The following is a 25,474-nucleotide window of genomic DNA, read 5'->3' as shown; positions in this document are numbered from 1 at the left end:
TAGAGAACAAACTGCATCATGAAGACCAAGGAACACAGCAGACAGGTCAGGGAGAGTGTGGTAAAGAAATTAATCAGGGTTTGGTTGTAAAACAATCTCTGAACATCTCAGAGTTCTGTTTATCATCCAAAATTGGAAAGGGTATGGCACTCCTGCAACGCTACCAAGACACGGCCTTCCAGTTGTACTGGCAGGTAGGGCAAAGAGAGCATTAATCAGAGGAGCAATATGGGAAAATATGGGATATGGGATAAGAACCTGTTATAAGAGGCTACAAAAGACTTCAGACCGAGATTCACCTTCCAGTAGGACTATGCAACAGATTCCACATCCCCCGCTCCGGAACTTGGCCGCTATGTTCCAGACCATGTCCGTGAGTCCATGAAAAGTAATGGCGACTACATCCGCAGTAAGATGTAGTCATATGAACTTGTACCTCTTGTAAGAGGTACAAGTTCACATGATAAAAACGGCAATATAAAGGAGCAGGAAACACAGACTTTTCATTCATCCAGTGTCTGAAAAGTTCTCTGCTGCTGATTATATGTCGACTCTGCATATTTTTACTTCCAACAAGTATGGGTGAGTACATTGGCCACTAAAACCTTGTGTTTTTGTATTTAAAATAACTGTGTTTTAGCTTGGGCTACATAGTGGGTAGCACTGTTGCCTTGCAGCGAGAAGGTCCTGGGTTCAAGTCAACCCTGGGTCTTTCTGCATGGAGTTTGCATGTTCTCCCTGTGCATGCGTGGGTTCTTTCCGGGTACTTCAGCTTCCTCCCACAGTCCAAAAACATGACTGTTAATTGGCTTCTCTAAATTCTCCTTAGGTGTAAGTGTGTGCATGAATGGTTGTTTGTCTCTGTGTTGCCCTGTGACAGACTGGTGACCTGTCCAGGGTGTACCCCGCCACTCTCACCCATTGACAGCTGGAGATAAGCACCAGCAACCCCTCGCTACCCCAGCAGGGATAAGCGTGTAGGCAAATGGATGGATGGTGTTTTAGCTTCCATTAATAGATATTTCAACCCACACTTCACCATTATTTTATAGGAATTTCAGTAGAAAATAGTGGGCTATTTCTTTCTGGCTGGAGTCTGACGGACCAGAACGGAGCAGAAAATAGACTTGTTCCGCATTTTGACTTTGAACAACGGAGAGCTTGACCTCTGACGGTGACATTCTGAGAAGTCGTGGAGAACGTGGAATGGTTCTCATTAATTAAAATAACGTAGTTGCTTCGTCAGACGGACGTGCACGTATGTAAACGGAACGGAGCGGTCCCGGAGGATGTGGAATTTTGGGGTTAAACATACAGCAAGAGGTTAAAAACTTTCAAAATGTTTATATGAAAGTATATTCAAGTGTAAAAAAGTACAGCTTCAAGACCTAGAATAGCTTGAAAAAGTTCAATACCATCTAATCTAATGTAGAACAGATTACTGGATCAATGTGTGCTTCTGTGCTTTTTTGTTTCTCTTGTTGTGTCTCTGTTCTGTCTTCTGTAACCCCAGTCGGTCGAGGCAGATGACCGTTCATACTGAGCCTGGTTCTGCTGGAGGTTTTCCTTCCTGTTAATGGGTGGTTTTTCTTCCCACTGTCGCTTCATGCTTGCTCAGTATGAGGGATTGCAGCAAAGCCATGTACAATGCAGACGACTCTCCCTGTGGCTCTACGCTTCTCCAGGAGTGAATGCTGCTTGTCGGGACTTTGATGCAATCAGCTGGTTTCCTTATATAGGACATTTTTGACCAATCTGTATAATCTGACCCAATCTGTATAATATGATTGAACTTGACTTTGTAAAGTGCCTTGAGATGACATGTTTCATGATTTGGCGCTATATAAATAAAACTGAATTGAATTGAATTGAATACTTTAAATTTTAGAAAGCAAAGCTTTATCATTTAAAATCATCACGCATGGTGAAATATTTCAAGCCTTTGTTTCTAGTAATTTTGGTTATTATGGCTTACAGATAATGAAAAGCTAAAATTTAGACTCAAGAGATTAGAAAATTACATAAGCTAAATTTAAACAATTTATATTTTAGCAGAATATCAGGCATCTGAAAAATGTGGCACGGAGTAGATCAACCTGTGGTTCTGCTGAGGGGTTATGGAAGCCATGGTTGCTTTGATAGCAGCCGTTAGGTCATCTGAGTTGTTGGTGTCTGTCATTTCCCTCTTAATAATAAACCATAGATTCTCTACAGGGGTTCAGGCCAATCAAGCACGGGAACACCATCGTCATAAAACCAGCTTTTGGTACCTTTGAAAGTGTGGGCCGCTACCAAGTCCTTGTGGAAAATTCAGCATCTTCACAAAGCTTGTTAGCAGAAGGAAGCATGAAGTGCTCTACAATTTTCTGGTGGACTTCAGAAAACCAAGTGGACCAGAATCAGCAGATGACCTGGCACCCTGAACCATCACTGGCTGCGAAAACTTCAAAAACATGGATTCTGTGGCTCTCCACTCTTCATACATGCCTATGAGACCTTGACTTTCTGATGATATGCCAACTTTACTTTTATCTGGAAAGAGGACTTTGACCACCGAGCAATGATGCAGTTCTTTTTGTTACCTTAGCCCAGGTAACAGAAAGGCAATCTGCTGTCCCCAAGTTCAGTGTTTTATGAACGAGAAATAACCTGGTGCACAGATTTGTACAGTCAGTGATTTCTTTTTACATGAAATTTCTGTTTTATTTTTATGTGATTAAGAAACTCCAATTAAAACGGTTATTACTTGATAACCATGAGGTGTTAGACCAGCGCATGGAGTGTCAGCTCAGCTCGCTCATTATGAACTCACAGCAGGTGTCAGTAGGGTGACTCCCATTCTACACAGGACATCTCCTTTGTTGCTGATCGCCCAAAGAGGAACTACATCTACGCTGCTCTGAGCGCTACAAGGCAGGATTGTGACATCACTCAGTTGGATTGGTGGAATTTCTTGCCAAGGTCCGGTTGTTGTCAGTTTACATTTCCTGTGCAGTGGGGAAATAAGATTGAGTGGAAAAGTTCATCTTAAGACACATTATGAACAAAAAAACCCAAAAATACAACAGTCAAGTTTTAATGAAGTACACAGTATTAGGCAATACTGTACTCATCCCTAGTATTCTCTTTCTGCAAATACCTGGCCCATCGCCTGCGCCGCACAAAGTCCTTCATGGTTTTAAAGCCGTGATAGGACCTACAGGAAGACACGGTGCGAGTTAAAGAATGAATTAGGAAAAAGAGAAAAACATACATGAAAGACGGAATTAGAGTAAGGCTTAGCAGAAAACATACGCTGGAAAATCTGCAGCATACTGCCAGCCCTCTCTGTCTGTTCCCCCGGAAACACTGTAGTCAATAGCCCAGTCAGACACCTGGACGCGGCAAAGGGAAGTGAAACACTCAATGCAACTGCAGTTGTGGTACTTTTTCTAAAAACACTAAGAAATAAACACTTGTGGTTATCATCAAAGCATCAGAATGGAAGGATAAATGCTCAGCCCATTAACCATGGACTTTTTTTTTTTTAGGATCACTACAGGGGATCTGTGTATCAGGGAGCTCAGCTTACCCACGTCCAATGAGGAGAAGGTGGTTTTGTACCAGTCTTAGTGCACTCGTGTAATCCTGAAGCGTCACTCCACATGTAGCGGTCTGTTGGAAGGCCTCTGAAATAATGAAAGCCCGATTTAAATGAGTTCAAAATGGTTGAATACTATTATTAGATAGATAATAGCTTCATTGACCGCTTTATTCTGAAACACGTGCTTCTGCATCCAGCACCTGGTTGTGTAGCCAGTAACAGGGTTCCACCTCTGGTTCTCATAGATGTAAACGCTCTTGGTGTCAGTCTGTGTGTAGATATTATCTGTGCTGCTGGCCAACCCCTGGAAAAAGCCTCCTCCATAGCCTCCAGAGTAGACCCAGGCAGTGTGGTCATAGCCGATGCCCCACACTATCCCCAGGCTGTTACAATCCACTAAACGCAGGTGGCCCCCAACCTGCCGCCAGAACCTGCTCAAAAAAAAAAAAAAAAAAAAGAGAAATTCATGGGAAAGTCCCATTTATTTATGCTCATATCTATTGAGAGCTGTATTCAGCTTTCATACCCCTTGACAGCTGTTTGTCATCATGTACCCACAAACGTCAATGTATTTTATTGGGAAAACTAACAGAGCAGTGCATAAACGTGCAACGAAAGAGTAATGATGCATGGTTTTTATAGCTTTTTTAAAAATAAACATATTACAAAGGTGTTGCATATTTCTATTCAGTCCAATAGTGTCAATCCTTTCATAATGCTTTACAAAGTAAGTCTACCTACAAACTGCAAATCTTCTCTGCAAATTATCCTGAAGCCGTCAGTTTGGACAGAGAGCAGGACCCATGTCATACCACCTATTCTGGATGGGATTCAGGTCTCAGCTTTGATTGGGCCGTTTGAACACATGAATCTGCTTTAATCTGAACCATTGTAGTTCTGGTTGTATATTTAGGGTCGTTGTTCTGCTGCACGGTGAATCTCAAGTCTTAAGTATTTTATGAGCTCTAAGAAGGTTTTCAAGGATTGTCCAGTATTTAGCTCCATCCATCTACCCAGCTGAAGAAAAACATGAAGCTGCAGCCACCATGATTCCCCATGGGGGTGATGTGTTCAATTTGATATGTAGTGTTCTGATCTTTTGCATGCAGACCACAAAAAAGTAAACTCCTGGTCTCATCTGACCGGAGCACCTTCTTTCTGATATTGGCTGTGTTCCTAGAAGACGTGTGGCAAACTGCAAACAGGATATGTTACGCTGTTCCTTCAACGCTGACTTTCTTCTGGAAACTCTTCCACTAAGGTCAGATTTGTGGAGCGAAACACTGAAAGTCCTTTCAACAGATTTCCCCACTAGAGGTGGGATTTTTGTTTTTAACTAAACTCTAAGGTCTTCCCAGGACAGCTGTATTTATGTTTGATTTATCTCAGGAGTTAGCGCTTAAGGATGTGAATGAAATCACACCCAAATTAAAGGCTCCCCAGAAGCAAGTTGAAAAACTGGGATTTGCTTTTTGATTTTCTCCTAGCTACTGTTAGCAATACAAGCTAATAACACATTTATTTCTATTTGATGTCTTCAGACACAAAACAACATGTTCATGAGCAGTTTGCATGCCATTGGTTTATTAAACTATAAACTGCTGAAATTACTAAACGGACAACCTACACTATAATCTGTATGTGAAGTCATATAGGATGCAAAATTCAAACTTTCCCATTTGGAATTCCTTGGGTTTTTCTGTCGGTCAGAGACAGTATCAGTGGCAGTGTATCCTGGTAAAATACTCTGAGGCTTGTGGCCAAAATCACACAGTTCACTGGGTGTGAATACTTTAGCATGGCCCAGTATGTGGTAGTTTATCTTACATTTGATCACAGGGTGTAGGGTAAGGCGTGGCTTCCAGAGCCGAGGAGGGCTCGCTGACAAAGATGTCCCCTTTACAGGTGATGGACCAGATTGCCTGCTTGGATGGAGGACCATGGATCCCTCTGGAGTCACAGCAGGAAACACTCAACAACGCCAGCTGGAGAGCGGAGAGAATTCAGTCAGAGAGGAACAGGAACACAAACGCAGTTTCGCTGAAAAGCAGAAATACTCCAGAAAGTGAAATTAAGCGACCTTTCCTTATTTGCTACTTTTCTCTCAATATTAAAAATGGATGTTCTTTTTTAGATTTACATCACCAAGGGTGTAAAACGACTCTGATAAGAGTGATCAAAAATTACAGGCAGAAAATGGGAAATTTGAATTACAGCATTAAAAGCTAATACAAATAATGAATCCTTAGAAGACACAATATAGCTGGAACAATTGCTTCCCTTTCTGACGATTCATTCGCTAAAAACATGTGGTGTGAGATTTCACACACTTGTCTCCTGGCTGAACACACCTGGAATCACGCCTTTAGGCCATTAACTCAAGAAAGGCTTTGGGTTTCGCCCCACCCTTATACATAATTTTTTTCAGTAGTTCCATTCAAAAAGGGAAACTTGTATATTATATTCATTGATTACACACAGACTGATAGATTTCCAGTGTTTTTTTTCTTCCTTTTAATTTTGTGATATTTAATATTTAATATTTATGACTGACAGCTAATTGAGAGCTAATGAAAAGCCCAAATTCAGTATCTCCGAAAATTAGAATATTTCTTAAGACCAAAACAAAAGAAGGTTTTCCAGAAATGTTGGCCAACTGAAAAGTATGAAGATGAAAAGTTTGAGCATGTACAGCACTCAGTAGTTAGTCAGGGCTCCTTTTCCCTGGATTACTGCAGCAATGGGGCGTGGCATGGAGTCCATCAGTCTGTGGCTGTTCAGGTGTTAGGAGAGCCCAGGTTGCTCTGATAGTGGCCTTCAGCTCTTCTGCGTTGTTAGGTCTGGAGTATCACATCTTCCTCCTCACAATACCAGTTCTGTGGGGTTAAGGTCTACATTTTTCTGGCCAACTAAGAACAGGGACACCATGGTCCTTAAAGCAGGTACTGGTAGCTCTGGCATGTGTGCAGGTGCCAAGTCCTGCTGGAAAATGAAATCTGCATCTCCATAAAGCTGGTCAGCAGCAGGGAGCATGAAGGGCTCTGAAACCTCCTGATAGACGGCTGCTTTGACCTATGACCTCAGAGAACACAGTGGAGCAACAGCAGCAGATAACATGGCAGCCCAAACCATCAGTGACTGTGGAGACGTTCCACTGGACCTCAAGCAACGTGGATTCTGTGCCTCTCCTCTCTTCCTCCAGACTCTGGGACCCTGATTTCCAAAGAAATGCAACATTAACTTTCATCAGAGAACAGAACTCTGGAGCCCTCAGCAGCAGTCCAGTCCTTTTTGTCTTCAGCCCAGGCCAGATGCTTCTGATTCTCTTGTTCCAGAGTGGCTTGAAACAAGCAAAGCGACAGCTGAAACCATGTCAGCATAATTCTGGGTGGTGGTTCTGGAAGTTCTGACTCCAGCTGCAGTCCACTCTGTCAATCTCCCCCACATTTCTGAATGGGTTTTGTTTCCCAATCCTCTCCAGGGTGCAATCCTCCCTGTTGCTTGTACACTTTTTTCTACCACATCTCTTCCTCCCCTTCATCTCTATTAATGTGCTTGGACACAGAGCTCTGTGAACAGCCTGCCTCTATAGCAATGAGCTTTTCTGTCTTGCCCTCCATGTGTAAGGTGTCAGTGGCAGACTTTTGGACAACTGTCAGGTCAGTTTTGAGTTAATTAGCTGATTAGAGTGTGGCACCAGCTGTCTTCAGTATAGGACCTTTACCAATTTCATTGGTAAGGGAAATCGTCTTTTTACAATATTACAATAGGAACGATCCTGTCCCATGGATTATTGTGAACATAGAGCTCCACAGCGACATCTGGTGGGGCCAGACCCCACTGGCCCCACGTGCAGAGACGCTACAGCTTATATGGAAGATTGGGTTCGGATAGCAAGCAGAGAGGAAGTGGGATGTTCTGGACCAACTTCCAGGAACGTATGCCAACACAGAGCCAGCGGTTTTTATTCCTAGGGCTACAGATCTGCTCACTTATGGATTTAGCGCGCGCGTTAAAGCACCGTGTGGCCATGTTTCACCACTGTCCCAGTCAGTTTCAGTTGAGACACAAGCTGTATTTCCAGATTAATTCATAAATAATTGTAACAATGGCCTTAATAGCTATGGTTTCTCTGACCTTAACAAACTAGAAGGCTTTTAGTGCTCCACACTGTGTATTTCCATGCTCCCTTCACAGGGGGGGTAACAATACCAACAGCTTGTATTTAGGTTCTCCTTACATGGAGGCAACCATGCTAACTGTGCCAGGGTTCACCAGCTGGGAGAATATCTGTTTGCAAGCTGGTGTCCACAGACCCTTCCCTGAGGGAGAGGCTCGGCCTGTGCGGTGGCTTTATGGTAAGAGACATGTAGACACCAGCCCAGACCAACTTCAACACCAGTTTTACAGTTGCAAAGAGCACAGTGTCTGTAACTCAGAGCTACACACAACCATGCTCGCCAGAACCTGAGGGCTAACCTTCAATCCAGGGGAGGTCCCCTGGTGAGGGAATACAGGCTTAACCCACTGCTGGTAGCTCAGACACGGACCAGCAAAGCTCCTTTCTACCAGAGGCAAAGCTCATTGCCTGGTGTTCTTCCACGTGGCGGATCAGAATGTCCCCCAGAGAACGGACGTACTAGCACATCTATAGCCCTAAACACTTTTGTGCATTAATACCGGTGAAAATGTTTGCAGCAATGCTGAGAGGGTATGCAGGCAGGGTCTCTCCCAGACTGGAGCCAGTTGAGTCTGATATGACGACTGTGTCATACAAGGCCTCTGCAAAAAGGCCTGAGGACCTCTATGCTCTCTCAAGGCTAGTTCAAAGCAGATAGGTCAAAGGTTGTTCCACAGCATACAAATGCACTATATCTACCCAATATTATCCCATCAGTCATAGTGATATGAAACTTGAGCGCTACAGTTTACTCCCAAGCGCTACAGCCATCTCCCACGCTTATAGTAGCAGGGAGTACTCTACCAGGAGTACGGCTGTCTCATGGGCAATAAATCCCGCCTCACCTGTGGCTCAAACTGTTCTGGCATCTGTGACGCAGCAGAGACCAGACTTTGAAAGACACTCTAAGAGTTGTGAGTAAATGTCCCTTACTCAGATGGTTTCGACTGAAATGGAACCCAATACAAGGCTTATAGGTACTTTCTTCTGAAAAAGAGGAACAGGATATAACACCAGCTGGCTCCGCTACACACCTGGGCAGAGTTAAAAGCAGTCGTCAAGCTAAAGAATAACTACAATGACGACGTATATATGGGTGGGGCAGAATCCAATTCCTTTGCCTGAAGGTGTGTTGATGTGGCACACTACAGATTTGTTACCTCATTCTGTAGAGAAGTAGGATGCATAACATTACCTTTTATTTATCTTTAATTACACTTTAGGAGAGAAGCAGAGTTTATAGAAGCTGTTTGGCCGTATTACATGATACACTTTCATTTTTCACATATTTCCAAATATCTTATAAAAAAAATTTGATTTATTTTGTGACAAGAGCCGTTATTCATTCTTACCCAGGTTGGTGTCAACTGGAGTTACGGGACAAACATAGAGACACATTGAATTTTCCATCTAGCTCTCTGTTTATACACACCCAGTCATACATCTCCAGCTCTGTGGCAGCTGCCAATCTTATCGGCCACCTCTGTTTGGTACGTTCAGGAGTGTAGATGGCAAACGTGTGCTTGGAGTGATTCAGCACAGGAACCAGGATGGTCACTTCGTTAATGAAGGCATGAAGGTACTGAAGTAGGATAGAGCAAGGAGAAAAGGAAGAGGTAGCAAGTAGAGGAATGGAAAACATTCAGTTTTTTAGTTCTGAGCCAGCGGTTAGACAAAGAGAAACACGTCCTCAAGCTGATAATTCATGTAATGCAGCCAGAGGTTATGCACATGTATGGACAATTGTGAGTGTAAATTAGACACGCTATACATGCATGACTCAACTTCATGTTCAGGGAAAATAACATTGTTTTTTTTTAATTCTAAGTTTTATCAACTCTACATTCTCACCTTCTTCTCCTCGTGGTAATTGTAATAAATGAATAAAATCCCATCCTTGTTGCCGTCAGCTCCTGAAAACTGTTCCAGGGCAAAGTGAACATCAATCCACTTATGCGGCTTCCAGTCTCTCCACCACTGCATGGCTCCTTTCTTCACCCACACCGACTGCCAAGACATTCAGGAGTCCGAGTCAAACGGCAAATGGAGATCCTCTTTGTGATCTGAACGCTTAGTGTTTACTGCATGTACCTGTTCAATGGCTTGTTCATAATGCCTGAAATTATCCATCTCTCTCTTGGACCTTTCAGTGAGCTGCTCAAAGATTTGTTTCCGCCAAGCAGCCGTCTGTGCAGGAGACACCGACAGACTCATGGACTGGACCGACTGAAGCATAGCTGGTGAAAGACGAGAAAGAAAACTGTTCAGAGTTTGGAATAATTCAGCTATTATGCATATCCAGTGCTGGTGCCAAGTTTACATACACTGACCAAGCGCATATGTCAATACTGGGTTCTTGATGTATGGCAATTGTTTTTTCAGGGTGGAATTATAATAAAACATAAAACTTAAAGTCATTTTGCAGTCTATTGCAGACTTTTAGCCCCGATACACAGTATTAAAATCTTACATAAAATCTTAAATATATACGTACACCACTTCTACCTTATGGATAGAGCTGATTTACCTGCCGCTTAACATCACCCCTAATCTTTTATTGATACGTGATAAGTCTATCATGCTGCAGTAACGCCGGTGAAGAGTTCAGAGTGAAGCAAGTTTACCAGCATTATGGACTTAGAAGGTGCTGATACATAAAGAAGCATCTGCTTCAAAATCATTATCTCCCAAGACCAAATGAAATTAGGAGTCATCTGCCTTTGCAAGCCAAATGTCTTGTGGAAAAAAGTTTTATAACCAGCAAGACAAAAACTCAGCTAGTTGAAACTTTGAAACAGAGCTGAAACATGACAATCATGGCAAATACAGCATCAAAACTGGGTTTAAAAAGAAATGAACAGGCTAACTTTAAGCTTATGGAACGGCTGCCACCTCAGCCCTGTTGGAAATTTACGGACTATGTTACAAAACTAGGTTATACCAGGAGAAAACCCAACGTAAATGACTTCTACCACTTTGGAATCATGCCTGTAGTGTGGCGGCAGCTGCAACAACCTGCAGCTGGTTTCTCTGCAGCTTTTGAAGCAACATTTATCTGAATATTAGTGGGGTTGTATGTATATATTCAAACATGTATGCTTTTGACTGTTTGGAAAAAACTAAATCATAGAACTTAGGTTTTGTATCATCAGTCCACCAAAGAAAAAAGAATGCTTTAAATACCTGGGAGCCCTGCTTAATATGCTATTCATGCGTGTGATGAGTGTATGTAAACCTCTGACTGGCATGAGAGATACATTTTAGATTTCTAGCCCTTGGACATTTCCTATCGAACCACTTCAAAACCAAACATACATGTGTTCAATGGGCAGTTAAACCAGTTGAGTTGAGAGTGACTGTCCACAGAGCAGCCTCCTCCGCTGACCCAGGCCCACAGAGGGTGCTCGTCCGCCCCATACTGATCCTCCAAGGCGAGGGTGTAGGTTGCTACCGATGACAAACTGCAGGAGTCGGCAGAGTCTGGCACAGCCCCCGTTTGAACGTGCTGGATCTGTGCTTCCTCCAGATCTACGTTACTCCACTGGGGATCAGGAGGACCACCTGACTGAGTAGAGGTAATGGCATCACTACACAGAACATTGACCTCTCCTTCTCCAGGGACAACCTCCTCCTCCAAGACGGCAGAAGAGACTGATTCAGCATCAGTCTTTGCCGGTTTTCTGTCGGAGACGAGTTCAGAGATGAAGCTGTCGCTTGTGACCTTGGGGATGTGGGGCTTAAGCGGCTCGATGCACAGTTCTGATGAAGTGTTTTTGTGGGCATCTACACAGGGTTCTGGGCAATGCAATGGTGCATTGCTGATGGCTCCATCACCGGGGGGATGTTCTATGTCTAATTCAGCATCGCTTGCTACTGATGGAGCCCGCACCTCACCAGAAAAAAAGCAACCAGCGCTGTGGAAAGGAGAGAGGTACAAAGACAGTTGTGAATTACCACTGCACCACAGCCAATTTAATATTGTAACGCGTCTTTAGTCTCAGAAAAACATAGAAAGTTGCCATGTGTCCCATAGGACATCTTTACCTATGTAGACTGCTTGCACTCGCACTGGAGTGGGACCGATCCCCGTCTCTAGGAACATTGATGGCCTTCCAGGTTTTACCACTCAGTTCGCTGGAGGTGATCCCCTGTCTGAAATATACAACCCGGTCCTCACAGCCAATAGCCCACACCTTCAACAGGGGAACAACCATCAGAACACTTATGGACCATTTGCAGGGCCTCACAAAAGTGTTCAGAACCGTTTGAAACATTTCCACAGAACGTGGCAGACCAACACAAAGTAGTGCAGGATTGTCAAGTGGGAAAAAAAAGAAATCCATGTTGTTGTTTTTTTCTTCAAATTTTTTTACAAACAAAAATCTGAAAACGTACAAACTTTTCTATTCAGCCCCCTTTACTTTAAAACTCCTAAATAAGGTCCAGTGCCACCATCAGATATAGCGCCATCAGTAAATAGAGCCTGTTGAATGTCATTTTAGCTGTTCTGTGAAGGCCTTAGATGTTAGTTAGAGAACATTTATGGACAAACATCCATGAAGAAACAAGCCAGGTCAGGGATAACCCCCTAAACATAAAGCTAGAGCAACAATGACGGTTTAATGGCTTAATACGTACTCATGTGTTAGAATGGCCTTGTAAAAGTAGAGACCTAAAATCCAATTGAGAATCTGACTGAGATGTCTGTTCAGAGTTGCTCTCCCTTAAATCTGACTGCGGTCGAACTGTTGTGCTAAGAAAGGGCAAAAATGGTTGCCTCTCTGTGGTAGAGACGTACCCTGAAACACATCCAGCTGGATTGAAAACAAGATATTGACTCAGGGGGTGAACAGGCGTGCATTTACACATTTTATTTGTAGAAGATCTGAAAACAATGTACCATTATCCTTCCATTTCCCCGTTAAGCACCACATAGTGTTGGTCTGTCACACAAAATCCCAATAAAATACACTGACGACTGTGGTTGCAGTGCAACAACGTGTAGAATAGTTCAATGGTCCTGAATAGTTTCACAAGGCACTGTACTTAGAAACAAAGTAACAGATATTCATATGCATGAAAAGATTTAACATTTTTCTTCCAAACAATGAAATATACTGAGTATGGACTTGTGTGACCAAGCCAGCAGTCACCTGGTCGTTCAGTCCAACGTTGATCATGGCCATCTCTCCAACCATGCTGATCCACCCAGAACCGCAGGGGTTGTGAGAATTCACACCTCGCCTAAACCACACCTAAGACACAGCAGGGTGACAAACTGTCTCAAAACCGGTTATATTATTTATTTTCATGTGTTCATCAGTAAAGAGTTTATAGCCTGTATTCCTAAAGACTAACTACACCAACACAAACGTAGCTGTAGTTTCCGCAGACGCTGCTTCCTTTTTCCGACACCAGATGGTTTAAGTGAGTTTCAAAAGAATACCTAGTTTTACTCCTTTCTAAACCTGAACCATGATCACATGATCTAAAGTATCGAAGTATGACAGGTGGGCAAAGTTTTAGATTTATTTTTGTATGGGGGTGGTGGCAGATGGAAATAGTTGGTGTCTTGAGTTTTATTTAAACTCTTTGTTTTGAACAAAACCAGGTGAGATTTTCTCATTTCTTTAAAGCTTTAAGTCAAAGTTCCATTTCTTTCAGGTAAATACTTGGGCTAGGTCTACCAGTCAGAGTAATAGACTGCATAATGCGTCAGATTCTCTGAATGCTCAGTTACTACTTTGTTTTTCGATGATACTAAAACTAGAATTTAAACTACAGCTTTTAGTGAATTGTGGAAAAGATAAAAACTGTTGAAATCACACTAAGGGATTTTCCCCAGTACTACACTTTTTCAACGACTAACCACAATTGTGCAACAGGAAACATTTGGAAAACGGGTACATTTAAGTGTAAGGGTTTTATAGTTTAGTTTCTGTTTATTATATTGCAAGGGAAACATACACATTTAAATCAAGTATTTAGAGTAAAAAACATTGTCATCTTCTTACTTTGTTATCTTTAGTCACAGCCCAGACTACATTCACTCCCACAGCCACATGTATAGCTCCCACCTCGGGGTTCGGAGACTCCACCACTGCCCAGGAAGTACCTATAACCCACAGGAGACACGGTTCTCGGACAAAACCCAGAAACATTGACACTACATGCACAATGTTCAGCTTTTACCTTTCGAGTTGTCTCGACTAATGCCCTCCCTGACAAGTAGTTGCCCCTCCCAAAGCACGGCCCAGACCAGGTCCCCAGGGCCGCAGCTGATCTGGACCACTTCTCCGGGGAGAGGCACCTCCACCCATGAAGATCCCTCAGGGTTGTGGTGAGAGATTCCTTCTCTGAACCACACCTAAATCGTAACAGAATCCGTTACATAGTAAGGAGTGACAGCAAAAGTGAAAAAGATGCAACAATTTACCAAAAGCAGGGGGGGTGGGGGGGTGTAGACTGTCTGACTGACGTGACCAGGTTGTGTGTGTCTGTGCGGGTGTTTGTGTGTGACAGAGAGACGTTGCTATCACTGCTAAAACCAAACAGTTCGATAACACATGTAACAGGACGGTTTGTGTGAGCAGCCCCTGAAATAAAACCAGGCGGACATACAACTTAGATCCGTCGCTTCCACAGCCTCAACATTGTCATGAACGCCGTTCATTTCAGGCTTTGGATCATACGGCAAAACAACAGTAATGAATTTTAAACATGTGAACTGAGTGCGCAGGTTTGAATTCATGGTGGATTTTTGTTTTGATTCACACAAAGTCAAAATTATTCATACAAGCTAAAATATATAATCCTGTGAAAACATATTTGGCCTCTATTGTGGTATTTTTTTTCTTTTTTTTGTCTCTGTTGTGGTAAACTTTCACCCAACATGTTGTATATTGACCGCACAGTTTCTGTGACCAGCATCAAGCTTCCAGCATAATTTTGGCTTGCCAGCTGATCGCTCTTCTTATCAAATTTGATAATTTAACTAGTAGGATTCCTTACACATTTCCAGGCCCTAAGCATAGCCCTAAAACTCTTCACCAGGGTTGAGGTTGGTGCCACTAAAAAGATTAATGCTAGTATGCTTTATCCACCACAAAACTCTCTGTTTTATGACTGTTTGAAATCATCGTGCCGTTGGAACAACCAATTGTGTCAAAGTTTCAACCATCGGACCCTCAGAAGAAAGGGAACTGATTAGGGAGTTCAATAAAGACCCCTGACCCACTAAGGAAAGTCAGCTGAGAGTTAGGGTCCACTTAGTCCCCGCTTTACCAATGACTTACCAAGTCTCTTGCACAGGGAAAAAAATTAATAAAATCATCTTTGGGCATCAACAAGGAAATCTACATATGAAGTCGATTGGTTACATTTCAACCAATTAAAAAAACAGTGTACTGCTGTCGTAAAGAAAGCATTACAGGAATACTATTTGTCTCAGAGTACAAAATGTTTAAACGATCCAAACAAACTTTGGCAAACTGTTGTGATTTCCACCGGTAAGTCTCATTGTTCAGACAGACATCTCTTTTCCTCTGGAACCGTATCTGATGCAGTTTCAGGAGGTCAACGTCTAACTTCTTCCAGGAATTACCCCCCCCAACAGAAACATATTTCCCTGTGCGTCTGTCAGTGATGTTCCCAGGACACTGAGGGGCGTTGACCCTAATAAATCTGCGGGACCCAGTAAACTTTCTCCTTACTTTTTACATGTAGCAGCAGATAATATAGCTGAATCAATCTCTCGGTTGTTTTATCTCTCGTTGCAAACCAAGGTCGTTCCAGATATGTGGAAACCTGTTTTTGTTATCCGCCCACTGAAATGTGTTGATCCCAAACAATTGTTGTCCCACTTCAAAACTTTGTACTTTCACCAAGGTTAATGATCAGCTTAAGTAATATTTATGTGCAGCCAACATCTTCTCATCAGTCTGGTATCAGGAAGCAGCACCACAAAGGTTATAAATGACATTGCTGAAGTCTTGTACTGTGCTGCCCTTTTCATCTGTGAAAAAGCCCTCTGATTTTGGTTGATCAGATAATGCTGCATATTGCTTTTCTAATGGCCTATATGCCATGGACTTCCGTTTTGCCACTTCCGCATTTCTAATAAAACTCCACCTGCCACCTCAGCAGACTCCTCTTGATGCAGATACATGTATACACACATTATCCACTCCGGCTTATGCCAGCAGGGCCGGTGCCTAGCTTCAGCAGTCAATGGGCAAGAAACGGGGACCACCCTGGACGGGTTGCCAGTCCATCACAGACGTACAGAACAAACAACCGTTCATGCACACACTCACACCCAGCGACAATTTGGAGAGACCAACTAACCTAACAGTCATGTTTTTGGACTGTGGGAGGAAGCCAGAGTACCTGGAGAGAACCCACGCATGCACAGGGAGAACATGCTAACTCCGTGCAGAAAGACCCCAGGTCAAACCCGGGGTTTGGACCCAGGACCTTCTTGCTGCAAGGCAACAGTGCCACCATCACACCAGGACAGAACCACAACCTGGTTTTCATTTAATAAGCTAACCAGGACATGAAGTGTACTGCCACTGATTCCAGGAACAAAGTGGATCTTGATTAGCTTTTGTGTGATGGTGTGAGTTGCACCTTTCCTTGCAGGGACACGGCCCACAGAGACAGCCGGCCCCCGGGCTCCTCACTGATCTCCCAGCCTCCACAGCTGATGTCACTAAAGGGGTCTGGTAGAGTTGTCTGCTGTGAGGGGATCTGTCGAGACACAAATAGGATCATATCGAGGAAATAAAAAATTAAAAAATAGAAAAAAGGTGTACTCATACTGTGTTTGCCCTTTACAGATTCTTTTCTCTTTTTGCTGTGTTGATATACTTAGATATTTCAGACCATCAAACAAATGTAATATTGGATAAAGACAACATTCCAGTTTGTATTAGCTAGGGACCATTTATGTAAATCAGTCTGAGTAATTGTTAAATAAACAAACTGCTTTCAAACAATGATTTTATTAATTAAAAAAACAGCCGGGCTCTATGTACAAAAGCTGTCACCTACCTTAGCGGCACCGACTGACACTAAGAGGTTGTGATAAGTGGCAATGAGTCATCACTGAGGACGTTTGGCCCCGTCTCAAAATGATGAGAGCCAGGAGGATAGAGGACAAGACGCAGAGGAAGGTCAGCATCACGAGGGAGTTGAGGAAAATGTCTGCATGGTACCCGCCCAGAGAAACCTGCCTGCACTAAAGAAATTGCTTTGCAACCTTTTCCAGACTGAAAGCTGTTTTTCCACAATTTTTTTTTATTTCTTTGGATTGTGTTGCTGCCTGAAATCTTTCAAACGTCAGAGAAGCTATATTTACATAGAACCTCTCTGACGTTTGGGATTAATCAGACCCGGCTTTGACCTGAAAAATTGAGCTCAGCTTTCTAAAAAATGCACTTTAATCACAGTGTCAGGATGCAGCTTGTAGGCTGCATGCTGAGCCTCCCTTCCTCTCTCTCTTCCCTGCGCAGCCTGATTGGTTCCACCTGTCAGGCTGCAATTATCACTGCCACCTGTGTTCACCTCTATATATACTCACCTCATTCTGTTCTTGTTGCCGGGAGTGTTCGACTCCCACTCATCCTCAGCCAGTAATTCCTTGTCTTGTCAGCTAAGTTGTTTGTTCAGTTACCGCCAGAATCTCCGCTTCAGCTCTGCTCCTGCTATGCCCGCAGTCTCGGGTTTACCGGTTCCTGTGTTCCACTGTGGTTCCTGTCTTCAGCTCTTGTGCTCCGTCCTGGTCTCAAGTTCTCAACTCCTGTTCACAACTCCTGGGTTTCTGCCCTGGCCTCAAGACTTCGGCTCCGGTGCTCCTTCATGGTCAGTCCCTCCGCACTCCTCCTGTCGGTCAGCTTCTGCACCCTACATCTCCGTCAGTTAAAAGACTCTGGTTTCTCTCATCATCATCATCAACAATGTTCAATAAACTCACTTTAAAGAACTTGCTCTGTGTGTGTGTGCTGTGTCCAGGTTCATCCTAAGACAAATCATGACATTACGGACCGGTCAAAAGGATGAACCCGAGCACGCACAGAGCTCGGTGCAGAAGCTGGCAGGATCTGCTCCGCCTCAGCTCGGGGACTTCATGGATGCCGCCCGCCTCTGGATCAGTGCCGCCTGGATCGCAGTCTACGATGCCCCGCCTCTGGTTCCGTCTCGCCTGGGTCGCTGTGTTGCAACGCCTCGCATCTGGTTCATCTTGCCGGGGTCGCATCTGCGACGCCCTGCCTCTGACTTTGTTCCCCGGGATCGCTCTCCGCGGGGCCCACCGCTGCCCAGCTTATTAAGACTTCTAGTTTTTGTTTTGAGTTATTTTTGGGTCCTTGTGTTTTGAGTTATTTAACGTTCCTTAGTTTTTCAGTGCTTCTTAGATTTCTTAGAGTCCTTTAGTTTTGGGTTTTGTTTGTGTTTTAGACCTACTTTAGTTTCTAGTCTTGCTTTTTGTAAAAAAAATTTTTTACTGATTTAGAAGATTTGTTTCTGCTTTCTGTTAATTTGTTTAAGCTTAACCTTAGTTTTGGTTTACCTAGGATTTTTTGAGTTTTAGAGTTATTTAGGGGTTCTTTTTGTTTTCTTTAGAGTATTTGAGTTTCTATTTTGCTTTTGTTTTTCCAGTTCTGTTCTAGTGTTCTGGTTTTCCTTTAGTCTCCGGGTTTTTGCTTTAGAATTCCAGTTTTTTAACCCTAGTTTTCCAGGTTTTGCTTTGTGTTCTTATTTCTAGTTTTCGTTATCTAGTTTTACATTAGTTACCCTTTACCTTGCCCTCGTCTCCCTGTTTTGTTTTGTTTTATAGTTTTGCTTTAGGTTTTGGTTCTCTTCCTAGTTTTCTGGTTTTGATTTGTTAATTTTAGTCCTGTAGTTCTTATCCTAGCCCAGTAGTTTCTGTCTAGCCTGGTTTTGATTTGTTAATTTTAGTCCTGTAGTTCTTATCCTAGCCCAGTAGTTTCTGTCTAGCCCAGTATTCCCGTTCCGTGTCCTTGTAGTTCCCGTCTAAACCCTGTCGTTTCCGTCTAAGTCCTGTAGTTCTAGTCTTAGTTCTGTATTTATTTCTCTAGTTTCTTTTCTATCCGTTAGTCCCTGTGCTGAATGGGTTCCTGCGCTTTCAGGGGCACGTTAAGGTCCCCGCGCTCATAAGGACCCTGAGCTCCTTAGTTATGACATGTTACGCTCTTTATTTGGTCTTGGTCCTGTTGTTCATTATTCTGTCTGGTTTTCGTGTTCCTTGGTTTTATCTGGTTTTGCCCCTCTGTAGTTTCGTTTTGTTCCGGCTTTCCCTGGTTACTTTGTTCTGTTCACCTAAATCCTTTAGTTCCTGTATTTCCCGGTGTTTAGTCGCTGTCAGAGCCCTCCGGTGCTTCTAGTTCGCCGGCTGTGCCCTCTGCCGCGCCTGGCCTGTTGCTGCCTAGCTCACCCTTCATTCTGGTTCCTTGGGGTGTTAGGACGCCCTCCGTTCTCGGTTCCCTGGCGTGTTAGGACGCCCTCTGTTCTTGGTTCCCCGGCGTGTTAGGACGCCCTCCGTTCTCGGTTCCCTGGCGTGTTAGGACGCCCTCTGTTCTTGGTTCCCTGGCGTGTTAGGACGCCCTCCGTTCTCGGTTCCCTGGCGTGTTAGGACGCCCTCTGTTCTTGGTTCCCTGGCGTGTTAGGACGCCCTCCGTTCTCGGTTCCCTGGCGTGTTAGGACGCCCTCTGTTCTTGGTTCCCCGGCGTGTTAGGACGCCCTCCGTTCTTGGTTCCCCGGCGTGTTAGGACGCCCTCTGTTCTTGTTTCCTGGTGTTTTAGATGTTCCCGTTTCCCTCACGCTCCGGTAGGGAGCCCCGGCGTTTCCCCTCACGCCACGGTGTTCTTCCCTCTGGCGTTGTCGTACGCCCGTTCCTTCCCCTGACGTTTCGGTACACTAGTTGTACGCCAGCATTTCCATACGTCTGTTGAGCCCTAGTGTTTCCGTACATCTGTCTTCCCCTCTGGCGTGGGTACGCCTGTTTCTTTCCCTCTGGCGTGGGTACGCCCCTTCCTGCCCTTTGGCGCTGTCGTGCACCCGTTCTTTCCCTTTGCCGCAGGATGGAGCTCAGGAGTTCCTTGACTCCTGAGCTCCATCCTGATCTCAAGTTCTCAACTCCTTCCCTTTGGCGCTGTTGTGCACCCGTTCCATCCCTTTGGCGCTGTCACGCGCCCGTTCCTTTCCCAGGTGTGCCGCACCCTGGTTGTGCTCTAGCGTGTGTCTGCTTGGGTTCCTCCATGTTCTCTAGCCCCTTGTAGGCTGCATGCTGAGCCTCCCTTCCTCTCTCTCTTCCCTGCGCAGCCTGATTGGTTCCACCTGTCAGGCTGCAATTATCACTGCCACCTGTGTTCACCTCTATATATACTCACCTCATTCTGTTCTCGTTGCCGGTCCGTAGTGTTCTTCTTCCACTCATCCTCAGGCAGTAATTCAGCTCAGTTGTTTGTTCAGTTACCGCCAGAATCTCCGCTTCAGCTCTGCTCCTGCTATGCCCGCAGTCTCGGGTTTGCCGGTTCCTGTGTTCCACTGTGGTTCCAGTCTTCGGGTCTTATGCTCCGTCCTGGCTTCAAGTTCTCGACTCCTGAGCTCCATCCTGATCTCAAGTTCTCAACTCCTGGTGAGCCATCCTGGTCTCAAGTTCTCGACTCCTGTGTTCCGTTCTGGCCTCAAGTTCTCAACTCCTGTTCACAACTCCTGGGTTTCTGCCCTGGCCTCAAGTCTTCGGCTCCGGTGCTCCTTCATGGTCTGTCCCTCCGCACTCCTCCTGTCGGCCAGCTTCTGCACCCTACATCTCCGTCAGTTAAAAGACTCTGGTTTCTCTCGTCATCATCATCAACAATGTTCAATAAACTCACTTTAAAGAACTTGCTCTGTGTGTGTGTGCTGTGTCCGGGTTCATCCTAAGACAAATCATGACACACAGTTAGTTCATGATGTACCAAAAGGGGCAATTACATTTTCCTAAGGTTGATGTGGGTAGGCCTTTTCCCCTAACGACTGAAATAATTGGAAAACTGCTTCTTTTTTTTAATTCACTCAAGTTATTTTCCCCCCCTCCAATATCAAAATTGTTTGATGATCTAAAACTTTTAAGTGTGACAAAAAATAAAAAACAGGAGTTAACAGAGCTAGTGTGACACACACCTTGGCCCAGGTGTCCATGGCTTTGTACCTCCTGTAGCGGAGCCACCGCCTGCGACGGACACACGAGTTCCACTTCTTGTCTTTGGTGTAGGCGGCAGGAAAATCCATGGCGTACGTCCAACCCTGCAGACACACTTTAGTTATCGATACAAGAAGTCTGCAACGGCAAAAAGGAAATCAAACAAATCAACACACGCACCTCTTTCTCTGTGGGCTCTCCCTCAAGGTTTTCATCCACATACCAGTCTCCCTCCCACTCCCAGGTGCTGGAGGGGAGCTGGAAGCCGTTCAGGGGTTGATGTTGCAGCCCTGAAGAGTCGCTCCATTGCCAACGGTCACTTGGTAGCAAGCGGTCTGAGAAACCATCAACGGGATTCCATCTCTAACAGGGAAACATGTAGAAAACATTTTTTGTTTTCTCAATCTACAGTGGTTCCTGTGTACAATGGGCTTTCAGGTTCCTTTCTCCGGTCCATCCTATTCCAACACAGAGGTATAGGTAAAGCAACCAATGCAGGAATACACTCATACAAAAAGGCAAATTTAGAGTAATAATCATGTTTTTGGACTGTGGGAGAATCCAGGAGTACCTGGTGAAAACCCACGCATGCACAGGGAGAACATAGAAATTGAATGCAAGAGGAGCGCTGGCCAGGATCCAAACCTAGGACCCTCTTACTGCAATATGTAACAAATAGCTAACAAACAGGGTGTATAACGCAGGGATGGGTTGTAAGTGTAATGGTCTTGGCTGTTTCTCGTCTTCACTTTGTCGTAGTTCAACAAACATCTTGGCGTAGTTTTACAGCTGTTTACATTTTTGTGATTTGAGATGTGACACAAACAGATCTGTGTAAAGTTGAGTGTAGAAGTGGGGTTATAAACTCAGCAGGTTGCCAGTTATCACAGGAAATAAAGACAGGTTGTTGCCTTCAGAACTGTAAGAATTTGTGTGGCATAGATTTACGACGGTGTCAGAAACTTTCCTTACATAGTGATTCAAAGTAGATGCTGTAGGCCTGACTGCAGACCTACCGTGTGAATCTCCCATTCCAGCCTGAAATGATTTAAGCTTTGTGAAAGTGGTGCATTGTCCTGCGAGAATTAGCCCTTAGAAGATGAACACTGTGGTCTACGTGCTTTAATGAGTATTCCAAAGAGGGTACCTAAAAAAGTGACCTGTGAGAGTGCATACGTTTAGCTGACACACAGGTCACCAATGACAACACTTTTGAAGAAACCTTCTCTGAAAGAAGTCCCCAAAGTAACGTCTATCGTGCAATCTGAAAAAAAGTCTCTTTAAAACTAATTCTGACATGTTGCACTGAGACAACACATAAAAGCAGAGTTTTTCTGACCTCCAGACAGCATGTGGAGCTTTATATTGCAGGAATCATTTTAAATCAAGAAAAAAAACATGCAGTAAACTACAACTGAACTATTCTGTTTAAGACCGTCTCACTCCTTGGAGAAAGAGCCTGACCTGATTCTCGTAGGTGTCCTCCTGGTAGCGGATGGGCAGGTCAGACGCGTGGACGTTCAGGTAGACGCTGTTGTCACACGCAATGCCCCAGCAGCACGTCTGGGCTGCCGTCACCCGCTTGAACTCCATCTGGGAAATGCGGCACTGCTCCCACTGCTGTCCCGCGGTGGACAGGCTGTAGACGCGCCCGTACACGTCCACCGCCCACAGCAGGGAGACAGGCATGGCTTCACCTGGAACCTGGAGACAAGCCGCGAGAAGACGGCACATTGTTTGTTGCTGCGGCGCGTAACCACGCCGGGTTTAACAAAGCTAAAAATCCACAAACATGAGCGCAACCCGTTAAGTAAGGACCCTCTAAATGGATTTACCTCTGTGTGAAAATAACTGCAGGGAGGATATAATCCTTCACAACGAAATCGTCCTGATTTCATTAAAATCCATTTTCCATTTTTATGTTGTAACTTAGAAAAACAAAAAGGGAACCTAGGAAAGGACACGAATGTCACGCACAAAGACTAATGAACCCTCGTGTCATCACAGCTTCCATCCTAAAATGTAGGTTTCGACAACAATCTTAAACTATTCCTCTGCTGGACATATGTCCATTATAGCCGAGATCATTTGAACAGAATTCATGTCAAAGAGAACCAGCAACATTCTGGGACCTTGTTCACACACACACACACACACACACACACACACACACACACACACACAAGGTAAGGCTGCTTCTCAGGTCTTGATAGGAAAAGCAATGGCCTGACGGTGCTGATCACAGTCACTGGGTCAACTGATGGCCAGCACATGTGACCCTCTATAAAAGCAGGGATCTGGCTGCTGGCCGGTCTGTACAGTCACATCATGCTCAGTCCTTGTTGGTGTGACAGAACTGTAGCCAACCATCAACCTGAGGAGGACACCAGGGGCGTTTCCACGTGCTAAAAAAGGGATCAGTCACAAGTTGAAAACATTCTAAACAGCCGCCAATCTTCTCAGCGGTGGAAGTCACAGCGATGATCAAAAAGAAGAGCGAGTAGCTTGATCGTGTGTCACACAGGCACCTGTCACCGTGCAAATGGTAAGATCCGTGACATCACAGCTCCACGTCTGAACAAGCGCTGCTTGCTTGGAAGGCTGCCATAAAAAGATGACATCGCAAACATTAGGTTTGAGTGCACCAGAGAACTTCCGGAGCCATGTCTGGATCTCCTCCGACGCATCGGCAGACTCCAGCGGGTTCCCGGTGACCACCCTCGCCTTAGTTATAGATGGACACAAACTACGTGACGCGCAGTCTGCTCGCGCGGAAGGTTGGTTACAGCGTAACAAGGGTTGGCTGGATGTCAACACTCGGTCGAAACAACCTCGTTTCCAAACATGACAATCTTTTTTTTTTTTTTCTTTCCACAACCGTGAACTGTCGCCTAAAATCAGCCTGAGGGGATCACGACACGACAACCCTGCATTTCTGCGGGCTCACCGTCAGGGAGAAGGAGAAATAGACAGTAAATAAACTCGCTGACCTGGCGCTTCTTCGCATAAAACGTCCACCGGTGCAGGTGGCAGGTCACCGCTCCTTTCCCCGGCGGCAGAAATGAATGGCAAACTGCTTAAATCATGCTGTGTCAAGTGGCGGCTGAAATCCTAGTATGTGCCCCGCATAAAACCGGAAGTGGTTCCTCAAATCCCATTGGCTGATGTGTTCAGAGCACGGACCGCCAACAGAGGGCGCTCCCGACTCAGGTCAGGTTCAGTTCAGTTGATTTGCAGGTGCTGGTCGTATAATCAGAATATCGTGGAAAAAGTTTCTTTTTTTCAGTAATTCCATTCAAAAAGTGAAACATGTATGTTGTATTCATTCATTACACACACACTGATATATTTCAAATGTTTATTTATTTTAATGTTGACGATTTTAACTGACACTCAATGAAAAGCCAAATTCAGGATCTCAGAAAATTAGAATATTATGAAAAGGTCCAATATTGAGACACCTGGTGCCACACTCTAATCAGCTAATGAAATCAAAACGTCATCTCCTCCCTGGCGTTTGGTTACTGTACTTTTTCCACTTTCCAGGCTGGTGCACAAAAGCACCAAGATGCCAATTCGTGGACCAAAGTGCTTCAAAGTCTGCCTATTTACACCGCAATCCCTGGACCAATGCACCTTTCAAGGCTATTCTCCCCCAGAGCTGTGCAGACAGAGTCGTTGTTCCTCCTCTCGTTTATTTCCGCCTCGTTTCTCCATTTTATGTCGGTGGGTTTGCCAAATCCGCTTGCTTTATGCAAGCAGGCAGTCACAAACAACCCTGCCAGGTGAGTGCGCATTAATATCCAACAGATGAAGAAGTAAAATGACCCGTATGTCGAGTAAACATAGCAAGCAAATCAAAATGATGATGAAGACATAATTAAGGTACGTTCAAACGTTTTGATGCAGTGAGACAATTATTTAATTATGCTAAATTTCATCATCATGTCACACTTTTCTTAGTCCAGTCTGATAAGGTAACTTCTCTCATTTGATCACTTGGATGCATGTGGTTTTTTTTTTGTACTAAATACAGCATCACACTCAGCACCTCACGCTATAATGCTTACTTTTAAACATTTCTTTGCTACTGTAATAACACTCTACACACAATATTTGTTAACCTTTCAGCAAATGCTAAAATTGGGTAAATGTCCAGGGAACAGCTTTTGCCGTGGACAGGTCATCCATAACTGAGACTTTCCCCAGAAATCAGGGACGTCTGGTCACTCTTTAAACAAACCTTTTCTGAAAGGCCCCACAGGAGAGCAAGGAGCTCTCCAAACAAGTCAGACAATGTTTTTGAGAAGTACAAGTCCCATTCGATCATCTTTTTACTTAACCTGTGGTCATTTTATTTAAATTATAGACTTTTAGAACTTTTTTGTACCCCTTTCCCCTTGATGTGCAAATATATTGTTCTCCGTTTAAGTGCATTTGTATGTCCTGGAAGTATTTTAAAGCAATAATATATAAAATAAAATAAAAAGGAAAAAAAATAACCACC

At 44.3% G+C, this 25,474-nt stretch overlaps 1 protein-coding gene across 3 annotated transcripts in view; it reads right to left on the bottom strand.

Annotated features, from left to right (window-relative positions):
• The window catches only part of tecpr1a (tectonin beta-propeller repeat containing 1a), a 28,533-nt gene extending 4,411 nt beyond the window's left edge, over window positions 1-24,122 (bottom strand). The window contains exons 1-21 of one of the 3 annotated variants that reach the window (XM_036142413.1): window positions 23,958-24,122; window positions 23,444-23,568; window positions 22,432-22,671; window positions 21,148-21,330; window positions 20,949-21,071; window positions 20,660-20,704; window positions 16,395-16,514; window positions 13,956-14,130; window positions 13,778-13,878; window positions 12,917-13,018; window positions 11,808-11,956; window positions 11,079-11,677; window positions 9,855-10,000; window positions 9,615-9,770; window positions 9,196-9,345; window positions 5,411-5,568; window positions 3,784-4,014; window positions 3,572-3,668; window positions 3,295-3,374; window positions 3,140-3,196; window positions 2,813-2,987 (exon numbers count right to left, since the gene is read on the bottom strand). In XM_036142413.1, the coding sequence (XP_035998306.1) occupies window positions 2,813-2,987; window positions 3,140-3,196; window positions 3,295-3,374; window positions 3,572-3,668; window positions 3,784-4,014; window positions 5,411-5,568; window positions 9,196-9,345; window positions 9,615-9,770; window positions 9,855-10,000; window positions 11,079-11,677; window positions 11,808-11,956; window positions 12,917-13,018; window positions 13,778-13,878; window positions 13,956-14,130; window positions 16,395-16,514; window positions 20,660-20,704; window positions 20,949-21,071; window positions 21,148-21,330; window positions 22,432-22,656 (3,072 nt within the window). In that variant the 5' untranslated portion in view covers window positions 22,657-22,671; window positions 23,444-23,568; window positions 23,958-24,122. The remainder of the gene's footprint in view (window positions 1-2,812; window positions 2,988-3,139; window positions 3,197-3,294; window positions 3,375-3,571; window positions 3,669-3,783; window positions 4,015-5,410; window positions 5,569-9,195; window positions 9,346-9,614; window positions 9,771-9,854; window positions 10,001-11,078; window positions 11,678-11,807; window positions 11,957-12,916; window positions 13,019-13,777; window positions 13,879-13,955; window positions 14,131-16,394; window positions 16,515-20,659; window positions 20,705-20,948; window positions 21,072-21,147; window positions 21,331-22,431; window positions 22,672-23,443; window positions 23,569-23,957) is intronic. The other 2 variants (XM_021309208.2, XM_012849912.3) reach the window with 2 other exon arrangements.
• Window positions 24,123-25,474: the final 1,352 nt, after the last annotated feature.

This window comes from Fundulus heteroclitus, chromosome 10, assembly GCF_011125445.2.
Source record: "Fundulus heteroclitus isolate FHET01 chromosome 10, MU-UCD_Fhet_4.1, whole genome shotgun sequence".
Lineage (NCBI taxonomy): Eukaryota > Metazoa > Chordata > Actinopteri > Cyprinodontiformes > Fundulidae > Fundulus > Fundulus heteroclitus.
Note: the sequence above shows the minus strand (reverse complement) of the source record. Positions and strands in the feature narration are given on the sequence as shown.